Source organism: Neophocaena asiaeorientalis, unplaced genomic scaffold (assembly GCF_003031525.2).
Source record: "Neophocaena asiaeorientalis asiaeorientalis breed wild unplaced genomic scaffold, Neophocaena_asiaeorientalis_V1.1 scaffold100, whole genome shotgun sequence".
Classification (NCBI taxonomy): domain Eukaryota; kingdom Metazoa; phylum Chordata; class Mammalia; order Artiodactyla; family Phocoenidae; genus Neophocaena; species Neophocaena asiaeorientalis.
In genome coordinates, this window is record NW_020173955.1 from 2,381,352 (window position 1) to 2,396,738 (window position 15,387).

The window sequence follows — 15,387 nt, forward strand, 5'->3', positions numbered from 1 at the left end:
CCGCGGTTTTGCACCTGGCTAGGCGCTCAGCAGGAATGGGTTCCCCCGCACTCCACTCCCTTCCAGAGAGCCCCACGCCTCGGCCGCGCAGTGCGGCCGCGCGTGCGCCCGGGCCCCCAGCGCCCTCGCCTCCCGGTTGCCGTGGGAACCTCAGAGCACCACAGCGCCCGAAGACGCAGCAGTGAGCCAGTACCAAGGCCAGAGCATGGAGCTGCCAGATCCGGTCCGCCAGAGGCTGGGAAACTTCAGCCGGACCGTGTTCAGTGACTCCAGCCGGACCGGGCCGGAGTATAACGAGGGTCCCGGTGAGTGGCGAAGGCCCAGCGCAGGACGTGTGGCCCTCGGAAGACCTGGCGCGGGTTTTGGAGCGGCCAGATTTTGCCCAGACCTAAGATGGCGGTTTCGCCTTCAGGTGGTTCTCCGCAGTGCGGGAAGCTCCTTGGAGGAGGGGCCAGGCCGAGGGATGGGGCTGAGATGGGGACCAGATACCCCGGCCCCGTAACCCAGCGGGTTCCGGGTTGATAGTGCTGCGACCTGGCCGGCTAATGGCAAGCTGGGCGGCTGAGGTGGCGCCGGCCTTCCTCAAAAAAGAATATAAAAGCCGCCTTCGCAGCCCGAGCCCGGTCCCTTGCCCTCCGAGAACGCTGAGAAGGCTGACTTTGCTTTTCTTCTACGGCATTCGCCCTGGCTTTTCTGGCCAGGGTGGAGTGGAAACAGCCCAGGCAATCCCTTCTTTCCACTTACTATCCCCTACCCCAGTAAAATATCTTTTCCTTTTCTCCTTTCCTAGCAGAACAAGTACTTTCCACCACAAGTCCATTTTCTGGCAGAAGACATGGAAAGAAATTTTATTTTAAACGCTATCCAATACAGTGTGGCACCTGCCACTCTAGCAACGCCTTCAACAAAACTCGCACTCTCCCTGCCTTCTCCTTCCCATCCCCTATTTATACTTCTTGTCCTAAATCAAGTAACAAAATACCACGATGCTACATCCAACATGACAAGTGACAACGCAGTTTTCTGCAAAACAGTTTCCCTCTCTTAAATCATGATAGACAACATACTGTCAACCAAACCCACGCAGCTTTTATCACTGAACTGTGCTGGGAAATAGAAATCTTTTCCTCTTGCTTGGTTTCGGGATTTTTTAAAGGGGGCAAAGAAAAGTCATTTCCCATCGTTTCAATTTTTCACCCTGATTACTTGCCTGTCCTCTCAATTTAGGCCTGGTCTTGATTTAGGACGTACAGAGAAAAACATAATGTGAAAAATTGGGTTATTATGTTTTTGATTCTAAAGCCAAGGCACTAAAATCTGATGATATAAAGTATCAGGGGTTTTCTGTAAAGGGCCAGATAGTTAATATTTTAGACCTTGCAGGCCGTAGGTCTCTGCGGCAGTCATAGGTAATGGTAATTGAATAGACATGGCAGTGTTCCAATAAAACTTTATTTGTGGACACTAAAGTTTGAATTTCATGATTTTCAGTGTCACAAAATATTATTATTCTTTGATATTTTTTCCTCAACCATTTTAAAATGTGACAAAACATTTTTAGCTCACTTGCTGTACAAAAACAGGCAGCTGGCTGGTAGTTTGCCCACCCCTGACTTATATTACATAATGTTTTAATTTAAATTCCGTTTACAGAAGTCAACTTGTACTTTTGCAGAATTTAGTAAATTCATGTCTTGTGCTTTCAAGGTTAATTTACATATTAACTTGATTTTCAACTGCATGATGGTAAGTTTGATTTGCTGAAATATAGACATAACTCTTAAGATGCTCATGTACAAAATTCTTAACATAAAAACTTCTTCGCAAAATTTGACTACAGTGTTTGCTCTAAAGGTATTAAAATTTTCAGCTTAACTAATTTATCACTATTTTTCCACATTTTCTTCCTTGTGGATCTGAATTAGGTTTGATTATTTGTACCGTAATTGCAAGCGTGTATTATGACCACAGCTGACCAAGAGTTGTACTATTGTTATGAGAAAATTCTAGGCAAGTGAGTTACCTTCAGATTTAACAGACTGTAAGAATGCATTCCTTTATTAGTGGTAATTTAATAAATGGGTGCAAGCAAAAGTAGACATAATAATCAGGGATATTCTTGGAGCTAAAGGAAAAACCTGGCTGTGAGAGACCATGACTATCTTATATTTTAAAACTGTTAAATGATAGATATAAAATACTCAGATGCGGAGAAGAAGACATAAAAATCTGTTTTTAAGAAATTTATTTTAGGGGCTTCCCTGGTGGCGCAGTGATTAAGAATCTGCCTGCCAATGCAGGGGACACAGGTTCGAGCCCTGGTCCAGGAAGATCCCACATGCCACGGAGCAGCTAAGCCTGTGTGCCACAACTACTGAGCCTGCGCTCTAGAGCCCACGAGCCACAACTACTGAGCCTGTGTGCCACAGCTACTGAAGCCCACGCGCCTAGAGCGAGAGCTCTGCAACAAGAGAAGCCACCACAATCAGAAGTCTACACACCGCAACCGAGAGTAGCCCCCGCTAGCCACAACTAGAGAAAGCCCGCGCACAGCAACGAAGACCCAACACAGCCAAAACTACATAAATAAATTAATTTAAAAAAATATTTATTTTAGAGCCTTTGTAAATTCTTTCATTTAGAGCAGTGGATTTCAAAATATATATCTGCTCTTAAATTGCTGGAATTTAGTCAAATTTAGGATGCATTTGTAGGGCCCAATTTAAAAAATCAAATTCTTAATTTAGGACCCTTCTCCCTCATATGAAAGCAAAAGGTACTATGTAATCAGCCTTAGATAAATGAAACTCATGTATCATGAATGGCTACACTGGTAATGCCCTTATAATAGTATGTTTTCATTCATTCATTAATGAATTCATTAATTCATTCTTTCTGCTTATGCATATTTGGTATTTTCCATGTGTAAAGCAAGATGCTAGGTTCTATGAGGGCCTCAAATTTGGGTAGAATGTGGTCTGTGCTTACAATGAGCCTGTGTATAAGTAAAAGAGAAGGAAAAAGGACTCATATTTATTGAGTGCCTGCTAAGTGCCAGGCATAGTGCTAGGGTGAAGTAATTTATATTACCTTTAATCTTCACAAGCAACCTGTGAGGTAATTTTAATGTTACTGTTTTACAGGTGAATAAATTAAGGCTCAAAGAGGTTAAATAATTTATTCCAAGTCTGGCATCTAGAGTTCTGAGGGAGTTTGGGGAGCTCCGGGTTTACTTGGACTCCAGAGCTCATTGTCTCTTCAGTAACCAGATTGTGTCTCAAGTGAGGGGAGTGTGGCTCTTTGCTAGCACTTCTTACACACAGACTAGAGTGATAAGTACCTAGAGGGGAAAGAGATTTCTGCTGGAGTCGGGGAATGGGATCAAGAAAGGATTTATGGAAAAAGTGGCATTGAATTGGATATGAATGAACAGGTAGGATTAGGATATGCTGAAAAGGGGTGTCTGTTGGCAATTATAATTTGGGGAGATTAGATTTTGCATGAGATTAGTTTATATGTGAGAGATTAGTTGTTATGTATTTTATGTGTTCATTTCATAGCCTCTTTACACAGAACTCTACAAAGGAGGTAATGATTATTATTATCTGTTCAATAGGATTCATATTGATATTCCACATTTAATTTATACCAGTAGTATGCAAAAAAGTCAGCAGACTGTAATGGGAAAATGATAAAGTAATTGAAAAATATGAAACGTACCCCCAAGTAGCCAACATAGGAACTAAATAGTATTATGATGACTATTTCCTTTCACTGTCAATGATTATAAATAGGCTTAAAATTTGGAGTTTCGTTAAGCTGCTGCTATGGTTATTAATTCTAAGGAACTAAAGGACGTATAAGGCAGAGACCAGGGTTAAGAGTGTGTTCCTTTTCTCTCTCTTTCTTCCGTAGATAATGAAATGGTTTCCAGTTTGGCATTGCAGATGTCACTTTATTTTAACACTTATTTTTTCCCACTTTGGTGGGTGAGCAGCATTATGATGCTTCAGATGAAGGTAAATCTACACTCTCCTACTTCTGCTGAGGTCTCTTCTGCCGTCCCTAGCACTGTTACATTGTCAATAAAATTAAAGTTCTTCTTATTTTTTTTTAATCTCAGGTCAGTCTTACTATATGTGAGATTTTATGAACATGTTTATTTTTGTTTTTTTAGTATTCAATCTTGCCTGATTACTACAAATTCATTGTGGTCACCATTATCATCCTAATAACCTTAATTGAAGCTATCAGGTTGTATCTGGGCTACATGGGGAACCTGCAGGAGAAGGTAGGCTCTTCTTTCCTTTCTCTCAGTGCTACACATAAATGCAGTAAGATTTTCCTAACAAGGAAAAGGCAGTGAGATGTGATGGAAGGAGCAAAGGCCTGTAGTTAAGGCCTAGCTCCAACTTCACCACATCTGTCACTGTGGTCTGTTTGCTTAATCTCTTGAGCCTTGGTTTCTTCACATATAAAATTGGGGAAATATTTACTTCACAGGTTTGTTAGGATTAAGTAATTTATATAAAGTACCTGAACATAGTAAACACTTAAGAAGTGATAGTTTTCCCTCTTCTCACCAGTCTTGAAAATACTTGGTCAATTAAACATGATTATTTAGATCCTGAATAAGAGAATGGGGGGAAATGATAAACTCATTTCCTCTGCAAGGCTCATGTTTTCTGAATCATCATGCTGCCTAAGCATTTACAGTTACCAGAATTTAGGGATAATCCCTAAAGATTTCTGTGTTCTTTCAGGCCCTTCATAAGGGCCTGTCCCAGCCTGTCCCACTGTATACTGTCCCAAGTATTTCTTGCTTTTTCCTAATCCAAGCATCCATTCCAGGTGATGTGTTGTTTCTCAGTCATACTCATTCCACATCTTAGCTTACTTAAGTTCTTGCCTCTTCCTCCTTCTACCCAACTTTAAAAGCCTACCTCCTTGAATTCTGTCTTTTACCTACCCTACTTACCCTCTTGTCCTATTTCTTGTAGCATTTAGTCTATAATGCTAAGTGGTGCATTTCATTATTCACTGTAGTATTCTAGGACTGTCCCATAAGTAAGTTTTCTCTTCCAGTCTAGACTGTAAGTTTTCTGAGGACAAGGACCATGTTGTACTCCTTTTGATTTACAGAGCTCAAAATGTACGTTCACAGTAGTGCCATCAAGTAGTATCACTTGCTTATTGATACAAACAGAAGACTGTACTTCACTGATCTGATACTCATCATGTGTGTCATTGCAGGTTCCTGAGCTGGCTGGCTTTTGGCTTTTGAGCCTTCTATTGCAGTTGCCTTTAATTCTATTCTTGCTCTTCAATGAAGGCCTAACGAATCTGCCCTTGGAAAAAGCAGTACATATCATCTTCACTATATTCCTTACTTTCCAAGTTGTTTCAGCATTTCTTACCCTAAGGAAAATGGTAAATCAGTTGGCAACTCGTTTCCACCTCCAAGACTTTGACCGGCTCTCTGTGAGCAGAGGAGACATGAGAAGAGTGAGATCCTGTATAGAAGAGATTTGACCCAGTGCTGTTGAGTGAAAATCTGAAAGATCATTCTAGAAAACTGCAGGAATTAGGAAAACACCAGAGGGCTAGCACGAGAAAAAGGATAAAGCAAGTGTTTTGAACTGTATGCTCTCTGGCTCTGAAATTCCAAGGTTGGGGGCAATGATAAGACTATTTGCACATCACATGAAAGCAGTAAATCAACCCTAAAGCCTACGTGTTGTCTACCTGATGTCAAATATCTGAAATTTTTGTTGTTGTTGACTTTTTCAGGTGTGTAAAAACCTGTATTGGTGGCATTACATCTTTACTGTAATATTTCTAATTAGTACCTATAACTAGAAATATGTATATTTCTTTTAATCTTGTTGGCTATCTATGTGTTGGCAGTATGTCTGAAACACGTGGAAATGCTTGTCAGTATTCCAGTGTATTAGACTACATTTGTAAACTAAGACACCAAATTTTCATGTCTGCTAGGGTATTAGCTGTTATATTGAGGTTAAGAAGAAAACAGGTGGATTATCATACTATTTAAAAAATGTTTTTATTCTAAAATTGTTACTTTCATAAAACCATGTTCAGGGACTTCCCTGGCAGTTTGGTGGTTAAGACTTCGCCTTCCAGTGCAGGGGATGCAGGTTTGATCCCTGGTGGGGGAGCTAAGATCCCACATGCCTCACGGCCAAAAAACCAAAACATGAAACAGAAGCAATATTGTAACGAATTCAATAAAGACTTTAAAAATGGTCCACATCAAAAAAATCTTTCAAAAAAATAAATAAGTAGATAAATAAAACCGTGTTTGGTATTTATGGCGGTGGTGTGTAAAATGTCTTTACAATAAGGTATAAAATATTTATGTTAAAGTATCTGTAGGAATCATTCCTGTCTTGTACAGTTCTTTTGGGCTGTGGGTTTGTTATTTTTATTACAGAGTTTGCTTGGGTGTATCTGAACATTATTTTTAAGTGACTGTTGGATTGTCTTAAGGGACATAATGTTTTCTGTCCTATAGGGAAATGTGCCTTTATAAGTAATGTATTTTACTAAGATAGTTGTAGCTACCTTAAAAATCATTCTTTCTAATCTTCCTGTTCTGTAATTCATGCTTATTTTAGGACTTCCATGCTGTGCCTTATACATTCTTATATTGCTTAATTTTTTTATTTCCCACTCTTAATCACACCTGACCAGTCTATTTATGCTCTTTCTATTATTATATATAAAGTTCAGTCAAATTTTTCTACCCCCATGCACTGGCTGATTAGCCTTTCCCCTATACCAAAGCTGTCACTAGGTATATTCCAATAATTTGAAATTCAAAATAGAATTCTGTTTGGATAGTTTACTAAAACATATTTGTTGTGTTTGTTTCCAGATAGGAATAGATAGGTGAGTTTATAAGAAAATATAAAATAAGAACACTAAATCTACATAGCAGATAAATTAAGGGGATGATGAAGAAAGAATTTTCTATTTAATAGTTGTTTCCAGAGTTTTATTTTAAATATCAGAGCCTCTGAAACATTTAAACTTTAAGGTTAAAAGAGTAATCACTAAAATGTTGAGTGATAATCAAAAAATTTAACAACTATAAAAATTGGGGGGAAATGTATTCAATTTATTAAAATTTTTTAAAAATTTTGCTCTAATAGCCATATTGCTTAAAATACAGATATAATAAGGATGGGAAAAAAGAAACTAAGAAAATCCATTGAGAACATGACCAAGTTATTTGTTTTTTGTCTAAACAATAAAACCATGATTTTGTGTTAGGCTGAACCAATATTTTCTTCTGGAGTATAGCTGGTTCCCTATGTAAGCATACGAAAATCAAGATAGATATTTCCATGTCAGCACATTTGGAGTTTAGGCAGTCCTTATTTTTATTTTATTTGAATAAGTTTGCCCATCCTTAATTCCAGTTACCTCTTCCTCTTCAGGGTTCACAGCACTGTTCTGAAGTTTTCTAGTTAGGACATTGAGCTTCACAAACACTTTGTCTTTCACATATTTTTTTTTCCCAGGGTTTTTTCCTAATTATAGACAAGGTGGATGTGAATTTCTGTAAATCGGAATGATTTTTAAAAATTGGATTTTAATCAACATATGTTTGAATGCCTAGTATGTACAAGGAAGAGTGGAGAGTTCATAGACACATAAATGTGCTCCCTGTTCTCAGGGGTACAACGTTGGAAGTAAAGTCTAACTTCATCAGGGAGGTGCAGTGAATGAGTTTCTACCTAATAAGTACCTGACAGCTAACAGTCCTTGGCTTCCAGTGCATCTCCTCTCTTTTTTCCGAGCATTTGGTGTACAGGATTAGCATACTAGCCCTTCATCAACACCATTTAGCAATCACTGTTCCTCTCATTGTCAGAGCACAGGGAAGGGACATGGGGTGGGAGGGGTAGGGAGTGCTGTTAAACACACTTGCTCATACACACTCGCTTGCGCTTGCCTGTCCGTGCACACAATAACAAGACGTTTACTGTCTGGTGGGAAAAGCAGATGGGCAAATCAGGGATAGCACTGTAGGATTACAGAGAATACATAAAAGATGAGGAATCTGGGAAGGCTTCCCAAAGAAAGTAACACTTTGGGATTTGAAGACTGAGCTGGTATTAAGTGTTAGTTTCAGTATTAAAAGACAGAAGCAATAGTGACTCTGAGTACTGTTTCAGGTATTACATGTAGTTTGATAAAACTGGTGGGAAGGGTGCATGAGAAGAAAGGACACAGAATCAGATAAAGAAGCCTGGGAGGAGCTAGTAAGCTAAAGACTCTAATATTCTGAATCCCTGAATAGTTTAAACAGTGAAATATCACATACATTTAGGTTTCAGAAAGATTTCTCTGAAAACAGTGTGGGAAATGTACTATAAGGGTTGGGCTAGAGGTAGAACTTGATGAAGCAACTTTGGAGAGAACAAACTGGCCTGGATAAAGTCAGTGGCAGTAAAATAAACTTGAGTAGAACCTATTAAGATTTTTTTTTTAATAATTTTATTTTATATTTTAAAATAGGTATTAAAAATTTTTTTCTAATGTATCTTTTTGGGGATTACACACAATAGTAAACAAAATGACGTACTCACTATCTTATCCACCCCCATCCCCTGGCCATTGTTAGATTATTATTAGACTTAAATAGAGCTCTATCTGAAATAGTCTTTTATAAATTTTATTTGACGTGGCATATCTGAATAGTTCTTAATTTGCATCTGTGAAGACTATAGTTTTCAAAAGCTTAAATTTTAAAAGAATTTGAATCAAGATTTTGAGAGTAAAGGAAAGAAAAATCATCTATAATTCCATACCCTAAAATAACAAGTATTAGCAAATGTCCTCTTTCCTTGCAGTTTTCCTGTTGTAAATGCTTTTTAAAACATAGCTGTGACCACCAGCACTTATGACTTTGCACCCTGCTTTTCTGAAAACATTATAAATTTTTACCTATCTTTCTACATAGTCAACATGACCATTATCTTAAATGATTGCACAATATTCCATCAAGTAGATAGACAGTAATTTATTAAACTTCTCTCCTATTGTTGGATATTTGGGTTGTTTTCTTCTTTTGCATGTATACTGTTGGACCTCAGAGCAGGCTGCCCCAAGATATGCTACAATGACATATTGATTAGTTTGAATTTAAGCCAGTGGAGAAAAAATGATATAGAAAAACACTCTAACCCCCTCTTTCCCCATGAAAGCAGGAAATAACCTCCCATGTGAAAGTATCCTCCTTATACCAGGAGGATAGAAAGCATCCTTATCACCAGAGTTAGGAAATTCAAGGCTAAGAAAATTCTGTAGACAAACTTTGTTACCTCTTCATTAGTCTGCTACCACAAGCACAAGCTCCTTTGTTAAATCTTCACAAATAATTGTTTCCTTGTCTAAAAATAATAAACAGCCTGCTTTGTTCACCTCGAGGATTCCATTTTTATGAGACCTCTGTGCATATGAATTAAACTGGGGTTTTTTTCTTCCTATTAATCTGTTTGCATCAATTTAATTATTAGACCGAGCAAAAGAACTCCCCAACAATACATAACATTGTAATGAACATCTCATGTATACAGCTTTTTTCCATATCTTAGATGATTCTTTTTAATTAGTAAGCTAGAGTCTCAGAAGTGAAACTGCTGGATCATAGGTTATGAACATTTTTGAGGACTGTTGATGCATATTGCCAAATTATAATATCCACTTTCTGTAATTCTAAAGATATTGCAATGAAAATTTTGACAAGGAAAGACTTAGAGACCTTAGTCACCCACTCATCTTTGTGTTTCTGAGTAGCTACCACAGTAACAGAGTCTCCAAAGGAGGAAAAAATCTAAAAGCTGTGAAAGGAGAAGTGCAAAGAATTTAAAAACATAATTTTTTTTTTTTGAATTAAGGGAAAACTGATAAGGGACAGGAAGAGGCTTAGGCAAGCTGGTCGCAGTCAGCACAGACAGATGTGACACAATAAAAACTGGGTCATTGAGTTGGGACAGCCCTAGGACATAAAAAGACTGAAATGAAGTAAAGCTCTGGATTACTTTGTTCTTGAATATTGAATTTTTTCAGAAGCATGGAGCATAAAATATTACAGTGATAAGCCAAGATTGGAAACATAGCCAAGAAAAAGAGGTCTTTAAGGGATTGTTTAAAATGTTCTGAAGGAATAATTTGGTTTGGTCTTAAACGGCTCAAAAAGTAAATTGACATAAAGCTTTTGCATAGCAAAATAGGCATAGAGGCAGAAAACAATGAGGCAAGTGGAATGGTTTATCCTGTAAATTCGCTCCAATGTAAAACGTTAGATTTTTGGTCCTAGAAAAGGTTTGTCAGCAAACTTTAATGCTGTACATCTTTCTGAAAATGAGGGTAAGAATCGGTGTGTAATCATTTCAACCAAACTCAAGAAAGAATAAAACTCTTAAAAAGGCACAGAACAGAAGATAAATAAAACATATATTCTATGAAAAATTAAGACACTTGGAAATTTAGCTGATCAACATGCTCAATCTAAACAAGTTTCACAGCCACACCCTTGTCTGGAAAGGGCTTTCTAAGCCAGTGAGGTCTGTACAATCACAGTGTATATATCACAGCTACTTATTCGTCCTTCATTGTTCCACAGGCCTAAGTGTTTAGCACTTGGCTACATTAAAAATGTAGACTTTTAAAAACAATAATCAACCAAGAATGGCCTTCTCTTTTAATTTTTCAGAACTCTAATAGCACTATATTTGGCTGATAGGAAAGTGGTATTATCGATTCATCTCTAAAGGGTTTTAGTTCCTGATCTTGAGTTATTTATATTCTAATCGAAAACACATTGGAGACACTGCTCAATATTATAGCTCAAAAGAGAAAAATGTTTGCTATTCAAATTCAAAATGCAAATTCAAAAAATGTTTGATATGTACATTTAATAATTATTTTATAAATGCTTGATTCATTAGTACCTAGAAGAACTAAAATGATCACTAAAGAGAGTGGAAGTTTAGGACTTTGCTTCAATAGCTTTCCTAAAAAGAATAAAAGCTGGTAAGAGTTAAATTTTTTGCTATCCTAAAAACTAGAGCTCCTGATGCCCAATAAGCCCTTGCTAAGGAAGGCAGGAGAGCAGTTCACTGTTGATTATTTGGTAATTTACTAAGCAGAGCAGCAAAGGATATATTCATGCCTTTTATTTTTAGTATGCTATAATTTTGTTTTGCAAAGTAAACTTAATTTACTTAGCTCCAACAGTATGCCATCCACACTATGCTTTGGTACTCCGGGACAAAAAGATAAATAGGATTGAGTCCCTGCCCTTCCAGCCAAGGGCTCGCAGAGGAGACAAATTTAAGGTGATCATCATGGCTTATGAAAATATTGTAATAGAGCTATGTAAAATATGAAGAAAAGTGAGGAATCCTGACTAGGAGGCAAGATAGTCTTTCAGACAGATGGAACAGCATAGACAAAGGCACAGACATTTGAAAATATAAGGTCTGACCAGAACCAAAAGTAGTTTGATATGATTAAAATATAAGCTATGTTGAGAAGGGCCTGAGATGAGCTGGAAAGACTGGCATCAGGATGTTATCAGTGTTTCATATAATAAAGAGTTAGAACTGTATACCGTAGGCAAGGAATGGTGTATCTACATTGAAACAGAAGACAATGCTGCCATATTTGAAAATGATACAAAGCTGAGAGGGAGAGCTAATTTGATAGATAATGATCACATTTCAAAAGAATCTCATAAGAGGCTGAAATGCTGGCACAAATACATTTTACACACACATACACACACACATCTTCCAACCTACACCTCTCAAAAAATCAGTTCACTAATAATTAAGGAGCTCATTATGTGCTATTTTTCAAAGGAAAATATCTGGGTGGTCTTATGCAAGGACAAGCATATCTTAATAGAAGTATAATGACCAGATCATGGAAAGGAACAATCTCACTGTTCTCTTCCATGTTGCAGTAGTAAATGTCTCGTCTTTATTGTACCTTCCCTACATTTATAGAGAAATCTAAAAATAAATCTAATCATGCCACTACTCTCCTTAAAATTCCACCAGACGCTCCACTTCCTGCAGCAGAACACCCACAGTCCTTTGCGTGGCGCACCAGGCCTCTTCCCACCTGTCCGGCTCATCTTGCCACCCCTCCAATCCTACACGTGCAGCTCCTCCAGTGCACCATTCTGGATTTTGCCTCCGGACCTTTCCCCTCCATTCAGCTCTCAGCCTGAAGTAACTTTATCCACGTGGTGAAATTCTGCTTGTCTTATAATGCTTGGCTCAACTGTCATGTCCTCCATGGAAATGTTCCATTGTCTCCTACCTACTTCCAGGTAACACTTGCACACTTTTCTTTGTATCTCCACTGCTCATCTTTTATGACTGTATCTAAAATGATTAATTATATGTATTTTTATATATTAGATTCCTACTACTTAATTGTAAGGTCTTCATGGTAAATGTCTTATTCAGCCTTGTATTTCCAGTGCTTACCACATTGTAAGTGTTCAATAAATATTTGGTGATGTTGGGGAGCAAAATTTGCTGCCCCCAAATGTCTCTGGCTTGTAGATGATTTCAAGCTGAAAACAGACAAGGCCCAAAAGCCTCAGGAAGAAACTTTGACCTTCCCCCAACTGCCTAAAAAGAATTTAGATGGAGGGCCTGTTTCCAGAATGGAGCTATCACCACAGATACCTGTAGCGGATACAGGCCAGGTGTGGTGAGGGAAACTCTTAGAGATCAGAGTCCACTCTGTGTCCCCTTGTCTCTGCATGGCCCAGCAAATATTTACTTAACAAACATTTGCCTTCCATCTTCATGTTAATTGCCTTCCTCCCCTATGAAGTCCCAGACCCTTAACCCCCAATTTCCTCTTTTGTCTTTAACTGAAAATGGTATTTAAGGTGAGGGTTTCAGCCATTTTGGTGATTACTCAGTTTTCCTGGGTCTCTCCCATGTACACGTTATGTACACGTTAACTTTTGTTTGGATTTCTCCTGTTAATCTGTCTCATGTCAATTTAATTCTTAGACCAGCCAGAAAGAAAATTTCCTCCTCCATGACAGTGAACAAATGAATGAACGGACTTAGTTAAGGGGAATCAGTGTTGTACAGTGGTTAAAACCACGGGTTTTGGAAGCAGACTTATGCTCAAATCCTTGCTCCGTTTATCAGTTTGGTCGAGTTATTTAACTTAACCTAATCCTTAGTTTACTCATCTTTAAAATGAGTGCTTATAGGACTTTTGCAAGAATTAAATGAGATAAACATAGTAGAATAAGCATTCACATATGGAAAATATTCTTATAATTGTATATTCTGAATTTCCTGGGCACTTTAATTCCTTCTAGGTCTTTAAACTCACTTTTTTGCTTTATGGGTCCAGCAACTTGACCCTCAGGCTTGATCAGGCAGGGGTTTTGATTACCTCAATCTAAACTGATAAGACACTTACTGATAATGTATAATAGGAGCTATATCGGCTCTGAGTTCCCTGCACACTGAACACAGGCATAAGGCTTGCCCTCCCTGAGGGTCCACGTCCATGTTGGGGAATCAAGTTATAACTGCAGAGACTGCTTGGAAAGCACAGTTTTAAAAGAAGGAAATCAGATATTATTACAAGGATGTTTTTAACAAGCTAGTGTATATCCATTGGGGACGTTTCCACTACAATAGGGCACATCTAAGTTTTTTTTTTGTTACACCTTTCTCTTGAGGCAGTATGATCTTAGAGTTGTAAAGGTCTTTAGAAGTCATTGCTGATGTAGGGAGGTGATATAGATACATTGTCTCAGGCGGCCAGCTAACTACTTTGGTGTTGTCCATGTGGGTTTAGAAGTTTGATCCTTGGCTTTTCCAACCAGAAACTCGATTTTGTTAGTATATCCAAAATTAAACAGACTCAAAAGGAGCGACCACAGTAACTAAACTTATAAAAGATTGATGTACGGGGCTTCCCTGGTGGCGCAGTGGTTGAGAGTCCGCCTGCCAATTCAGGGGACACGGGTTTGTGCCCTGGTCCAGGAAGATCCCACATGCCGCGGAGCAGCTGGGCCCGTGAGCCATGGCCGCTGAGCCTGCGCGTCCGGAGCCTGTGCTCCGCAACAAGAGAGGCCACAACAATGAGAGGCCCACATACCACAAAAAGAAAAAAAAAAAAAGATTGATGTACAAACCAGGGTACGAATTTATTCATTTATAATGCAAAATACAACTGCCAGTATACTTTCTTCCTATAGGAAATCTATTTAAAAAGCCAAATTATAATCATTGAACTTGCTTGGTAATCATGAGATCAAATTGATGTTTGTGTCATCCAGCTATGATAACTTGAGGCACTCATCTCTGCTCTACAGATGTGTCTGCCAAGGAACTGACTACTTGAATCGAGGCTGATCAGGGCTCCCTCTCCCCAGGCCTGGGGGATGCCATGAGCAAAGTCAAGGAAGGCAAAAATTTCATTTCATGTTGTGTGTAGGGAATCCCATTCAGTGTATGTAATGTTCAAGCGTGAGCTGAGAGGAAGAAAGCAGAAAGATGAGGCTGAAGAGACCACCAGATCATGGGATGTAGAAAATGGTAGAAGGATTGACCAGGGCAGGGCAAAGAATTATCAAGTGGTATTGAGAGCTCACCTGGGGGTGGAAACGATGGATGTGTGCAGCTATTCCAACCTATGCAATTGCATCATTTTCTAGAGCTTTCTGGGTACTCTTGGGCAAAAGGTAGATGGTTAAGTTGATCCAGAGTTAGAAGTATATGGAGCAAATGCAGTGGAAAAACAACAGTAAGAAGATTTTCAGGTATTGTTTATAGTGGCAAGAGGAATGAACCCTGAGATTTCTACTAAGTGAAACTATGAAGGATAATCAGCAGAAAAGGATGGGGCAGAGGTCCTGATGAGGTAGAAAGCAAGTTTGACTATCTGTCTCCACTACAGTTAACGAGCATCTTGAGGACAGGGACTAGGTCTTATTCACTGTATCCCCAGTACCTAAGACCATGCTCGGCACATCATAGGTATTTAAGAACGTTAACTGAATGTACAGATGAATAAACAAACAAGCCATGTTAGAACTCAGAGCTCCTGCCTCCTGTTCTTAATATACAGTAATTTCTCCAACAGGTAATAGATAATAGATAATTTCTACCCTAGAGGGTAGAAATGCCACATTTACTCATACTTAAATCTTTTTGGCATAAAAAAATAATCTTAATTTTAAAACCAATAACCACTCTTAACTAAGTATAAGCTTTCAAATTTTGACGAGACTCCCAAAACTAATACAAGTAATAGACACCACCATTTATTTTTTTTTTTTTTTTTTTTTTTTTTTTTTTT

At 38.4% G+C, this 15,387-nt stretch overlaps 2 protein-coding genes across 4 annotated transcripts in view; one reads left to right on the forward strand and one right to left on the reverse strand.

Moving 5' to 3' along the window:
- The window catches only part of B3GNT2 (UDP-GlcNAc:betaGal beta-1,3-N-acetylglucosaminyltransferase 2), a 324,948-nt gene that overhangs the window by 85,571 nt on the left and 223,990 nt on the right, over positions 1-15,387 (reverse strand). The window lies entirely within an intron of this gene.
- Positions 74-6,120, forward strand: TMEM17 (transmembrane protein 17). The gene is made up of 4 exons (XM_024752943.1): positions 74-305; positions 3,916-4,019; positions 4,178-4,291; positions 5,254-6,120. The coding sequence occupies exons 1-4, from the start codon at positions 206-208 to the stop codon at positions 5,530-5,532; spliced, it is 597 nt and encodes a 198-aa protein (XP_024608711.1). The 5' UTR covers positions 74-205; the 3' UTR covers positions 5,533-6,120.

Coding starts and splice junctions, on each gene's coding strand:
- TMEM17 (XM_024752943.1), top strand. CDS start 206: ATGGAGCTGCCAGATCCGGTCCGCCAGAGGCTGGGAAACTTCAGCCGG. Junction 4,020..4,177: donor TTATGATGCTTCAGATGAAG/GTAAATCTACAC, acceptor TTGTTTTTTTAG/TATTCAATCTTGCCTGATTA. Junction 4,292..5,253: donor TGGGGAACCTGCAGGAGAAG/GTAGGCTCTTCT, acceptor GTGTCATTGCAG/GTTCCTGAGCTGGCTGGCTT.